This window comes from Rhagoletis pomonella, unplaced genomic scaffold (genome assembly GCF_013731165.1).
Source record: "Rhagoletis pomonella isolate Grant_MI unplaced genomic scaffold, Rhpom_1.0 Rhpom_scaffold_00010, whole genome shotgun sequence".
Classification (NCBI taxonomy): Eukaryota; Metazoa; Arthropoda; class Insecta; order Diptera; family Tephritidae; genus Rhagoletis; species Rhagoletis pomonella.
This window is the reverse complement of record NW_023458564.1, coordinates 20,877,730-20,883,300: the sequence shown is the minus strand read 5'-3', so window position 1 is coordinate 20,883,300 and position 5,571 is coordinate 20,877,730. Positions and strand designations below refer to the sequence as shown.

At 34.2% G+C, this 5,571-nt stretch overlaps 1 protein-coding gene across 1 annotated transcript; it reads right to left on the bottom strand.

Moving 5' to 3' along the window:
- Positions 1-1,392: 1,392 nt before the first annotated feature.
- Positions 1,393-2,589, bottom strand: LOC118746543 (histone-lysine N-methyltransferase SETMAR-like). The gene has a single exon (XM_036480386.1). It carries the CDS (start codon positions 2,440-2,442, stop codon positions 1,393-1,395), a length of 1,050 nt encoding a protein of 349 aa, XP_036336279.1. The 5' UTR covers positions 2,443-2,589.
- Positions 2,590-5,571: the final 2,982 nt, after the last annotated feature.

The window sequence follows — 5,571 nt, the reverse complement described above, 5'->3', positions numbered from 1 at the left end:
AATTTTTCTGCTAGTTTTCTCTTCATCTCAATTTTACGCTGTATTTTTAATATTTACGCTCTCGCTGCAATCTTTTACTGGAGAAGCTACTATACAAACCTATTGTTAGCTATTTAACACAGAACAGGAGAACGCAGAAGCTGTCGAAGTGTTTATTGTAGCATACCTTCTACCTCTCACGCTTTGTTGTTAAACTTCCAACTGTACAGCAAAGCGAGGAAAGTCATATGTACACGGTGCTTTAATTTTTTAAAAACTCTTCGTTTTTGAAGGTTACTATGTTTTTGTCGGAAACACAGTTTTATTACCGGAAATTTACAGGTAAATCTGGCAACACTGCCCCATATACACTTTTCTCTTTTAAAAAACACGAAACAAGACCTTGAAATCGTCCAACTTGATTTGCAATTTCGCGAACGTCCTTTTTCGCGGCATTGCTGTTTGCGGTTTCCTCGTAAGCCAAAATTTGGAATTAATTTGGATTTGAATTTGCATTTCGACTATCCACCCAAAGAATAAAAGAAATTGATCAACCGTGCAATTTATTATTACCAGGGAACGGATTTTATGGAAATTGCCCTTTTTCTGCTAAATATGTATATAGGCCCATAGTCATAGTCGCAAGTTAAAACTCATTCTTGTTAAAATAAAGTTTTAGGTTTAGAATAGAATTTTAAGTTGCGTCAATCATAGACATCTTAGAAACAGCTTTTTGTTAAGATGAGAGAGAGAACAGTGCTATCCATATGAAGAGAAAAAATTTACCCGGAAATATATAGAAATATGAGTACTTTAATAAGTTCACTCTGTGTCCGCTGCAGTATTGCGCATTTAACTACCCGGGAAGTCATGGATTCGAATCCCACTGCCAGGGAACATTTTTTTACATCTTAAAGTTAAAATTCTGTTTTTGCCGTAAAATGCATTTTAAGTTGACTATGAAAGAGTTAAAATGGTGATTACAATAAAACACAATTTTAACCGTTTAAACCTTAACTTCTCTATGACTACGGGCCATAGAGTATATTTGATTAAGAATGCCCACGATTTAGCCTTTTCTGATTCTATATATTTGGTGTTGCCTTTTTTGCCTATTGTAAATTTAAAAAGTGATTATAGAGAGGAAACGTTCCATATTTAAATTGGGCGTCACTGGTATCAACTCACATCGAGCGCACGTTTAGTACGATCAAAGCTGTGTTAAAGCCTTATCTATCACACAAAATCAATTGACGGATAAATGAAGAAATAATAGCCGTCATCGATTCGCCACTTCGCTGCTTGCTATGTTTGAGTTCCGGTCGCTTAAAGAAGAATTTTGCATGTACGAGGGTGGATTGAAAAGTCGTTAGAATGAAAAACTAGACATTGGTTTTTTAACACAAAATTGATTTATTTTTCAACATAATCTCCTTTTAAGTCAATACATTTTTTCCAACGCTTTTCTAACATATTTATTCCTTCTCTAAAATAAGTTTTTTCAAAACCTTCAAAATAAGTATTTGTTGCAGCTATAACTTCACTATTTGACACAAATCTTTTTCCGCCGAGCCATTTTTTCATATTTGGAAAAAGGAAAAAGTCACTGGGAGCTAAATCTGGCGAGTATGGCGGATGAGGGAGCAATTCATAGCCTAACTCATTTATTTTTTCCTGCGTTTTCCAAGATGAATGTGAAGGAGCGTTATCATGATGAAAGAGGATTTTCTTCTTTTTCAAATGTGGCCGTTTTTGCTTAATATTTTGGTCCAATGTATCCAACAAAGATGAATAATATTCAGCTGTGATGGTTTTACCCTTTTCAAGATAATTTATGAAAATTATACCTTGTGCATCCCAAAAAATAGATGCCATAACCTTACCAGCTGATGCAACGACCTTTGCCTTCTTTGGAGCACTTGAGCCACGTTCTACCCATTGTTTGGACTGTTCTTTAGACTCTGGTGTATAGTGGTGGATAGACGTTTCATCCATCGTTATGAAACGACGCAAAAATGCCGATGGATTTCTGTTAAACATGTCTAAACCAACTTTTGAAGTCGACATTCGGTTCATTTTTTGCAGAGGAGTTAGCAAACGCGGCACCCATCTTGCTGAAAGCTTTTTCATACCCAATTCATTATGTATTATGTTATGCACACGTTCATAACTAATGTTCACAATGTCAGCAATCTCTCTCAATTTAATTCTTCGATCTTGTGTGACAATTTTGTACACTTTTTCCACCGTTTCTGGAGTCGTTACCTCTTTTGGCCTCCCAGAGCGTGGCTCATCTTTGGTGCTTATCCGACCACGTTTAAACTCGTTTACCCAATTGTAAACTGTTGCATTTGAGGGTGCATGTTCCCCTAATACTGTCTGCAACTCCTCAATAATTTGTTTCTGGTTTAAACCTTTCAAATGAAAGTACTTTATAACAGCACGAAGTTCACTTTTTTCCATTTTTAATAAAAATACAATAGTGTTTTGCAAAAATAATTCTCAAAAAAGTACCGTTTGACCATATGTTATGAAATTTTGACAGCTCGCTTTTGACAGTTCACTTTTAACATTCACAATAATTAAGTAAATTAATGACCGATAGATGTCGCAATTCTAACGACTTTTCAATCCACCCTCGTAAAAGCAACAACAAAGTTAGCTAGCACGGATAGACGATAGCGAGTTTGGTTGTACCTCATTGAGTTCGTTCGTTTCGCCACTCGCTAACTGTTGGCGAATCGATGACGGCTAATAAGTGGTCATATGAAAATGCGGAAAGATTTTTTGTATGATAAAATTAGCAGGAAAGAATGTTACTCATACGCCATGTACACCTGAAAATATATCGAAAACTTATCCATAGAATAAAAAATTATCTCGATTTTCGGAATCAGCGAGCGATTCTACTTTTATAGAAATTGGATAGTGGCGTCCGTTGAATATTTTTCCTGTAAGCCAGTGTTAATTTTCAGTTTCTGTCTTTTTAGTGCCTTCTTTTACCTTTTTTGCTATTTCAAGTTCCCTTTCCTGCCTATTTCGTTATTTTATTTTGCCTTTTCCAGCCTATTTCGTTATTATAAGCTTTTATTTATTTGAAATTTGTAGCATAGTTCCAACCACGATGACAATGCAATTTAATATATAAATGAATTCCCCATATGGTCCAGGGGTCTTGATTCAAAGGCGGTCAAAAAATAGTAAGATTTATGGCTAACAGAGCGTAATTTGCCAAAGAACGTAAAACCACTATAAAATTGCTGAAGCTGCCGGCGATAGTGTAGCAAAGCTATTTGTGGCAAATTTTAGATATCAACCTAGTCTACATATGAACCTCGTTGTAGGAATAAGAAGACTCCAGATGTCGCCCCGCCAGAAGAAGTTAAATATTGCGCCTAAATATATGCCATGCCACAGCGGAAATGGACGACACGCCATTTCTTTAAACAAAATTAACTGCTGCTATATGTACATATGTATGTTTATACAAAACGTAAGCAAACAACATTTTGCTTGCCAAGTCTTCTGTCCTCTTTCTTTGCAAGTTGAATTATTTTAATATATATTGCAAAATTTTGTACATAAAATAAAATAACACTTTTTAATATACAACGCTTTTATAAATGGACTAAAAATTAGAAAATAAAATAATGTAAAAAAAAAATATTTTTTAATAATAAAAAAATATCTGCATACATACATATACATACATACCTAACCAATTATGCATGTACGCTGAATTCGCCGACTGTTAGTAATTTTCATTAGAGTTTGAATAACTCCTTTCATTAAATGGCTTTTAGTAACTTTAACGAGGCCTTAACTTATTTTATTTTAGTGCAGTTTTGACCAAATTTTCTTGCTAAAAAATCTTTTGTTACATTACTTTATTTTATTCCTTTGATTGTACATGTTAAATAAAAGCTTGCTTTTAAAAAATATTTTTGCAATAGATATTTTTTCATTATTTTATTTTATTTTGCCTTTTTAAAGGTTTTTAGGTCCCAAAATTCCGTTCCCTGATTCTTACTTGCGTATGTACATATGTATATTAAGGCGATCCAAAATAACTGAACTAACGAGTTTATGGCCTTAAACGGACCTATTTACTGAGAACGCTGCTATTTACTAATTTCCAACGTACTCAATCGGCAAAGAGGAAAGTCAGTATATCGTCGATGTTTTTGCGAAACCGCCTATCTTACGGCACTCAAATTTTACAGCAGAGCGAAAAAACGGTTTATTCTTTGAATGCATTGCCTTGATAGGCGGTATTTTCTCTAGCTATTATTTGACAAATATGTTGTTTTAATAACGATTTTTATGCATAAATCTCGATGCCTGAAGTTCAGGGTTACAAAATCTCATTTTTGCGACAACGGCGATTTAGGCGGTTTTGCAACTGGTCGATGGGCGGTTTTGCAAAAACATCGACGATATGCCTGTACATATGCAAGTATGTACATTCGATCTGTAAGTGAAATTGCTAGAAATGTAAACATTTGCATAACATTTTATTGTTGCTTTTGCACATTTTTACTTGCATAAATTGATACTTATGTATGTACATATGTATGTATGTTTGTAGATCCAAACATTTTCAGGCACTTCAAGAGATTGTCTGAAGCTGTTTCCGTAAAGAAAATTAATTGCATTTGGAGTTTAAATGTGTTACACTATTTTTTAATTAAGAAGTATTTTTTATGTATTTGCTTTTGAAAACGCCGCTAATTAATAAACAAAAGCACACACGAACATGACTTTGAATTGAAAAGCGTTTAATAAGCGATAACAAACTTCAAAGACAACAATGGCGCTAATGAAGTTGGAAAGCCATTAGTAAATAAACACCGGTGCTCCTAAGCCAGATCAATAAAAATTTTACTAAATTACGTTGTATTGCACAGTAAACAAACAATTAAAACGATAAGCAGCCACTTAATTGACAAAGTCTTTCGCAGTTATCCAACTAGAGATTCATGCGAAAACAAAAAATTAAAAATTTGTATAAACATAAAATTATTTCAATTGTCCTCAGTATATTTAAGAGAAGGTTAATGAAATATCATTAACTTTCCCAGCTGATAAAAACAACTTGAGCGCTACTGACCTTGAAATAGGTGGTGCGGTGCGTATATGTATGTATGTGATTGCATTAGGGTGTTCCAGAACTGTTTGTAAAGTTCGGGGTTTTTACTTAGCACATAGTACTAACTACAAAGTTTTGTTGCTTTAAGTAGACTGGAGATTACTCATGCCGATTTGATTTTAAACTCTTGGTTAAGAAGCAACACCGTGCACAAATATTTATGTAAATACATACTTCACACACGAAAAGTCATATGTACATAAGTATGTATATTTTTTTAGTTTGGCTAGGATCTTAAGTTTTTTTAGGGCATTTTCACATGATTTGAAGTGGATAATTGAAAAAAAAACATCCAACTCATGGTCGCTAGGGGGCCTCGATCAATTTCCATTCACCGGACGCTGTTCACTTGTGGTAAACTTACTACTGGAGGGCTCAGGACGTTCAGTGGCTGCAATGTATTAAGTTCGCTTCTACCCTATAATTGATGTTCTCGATGATTT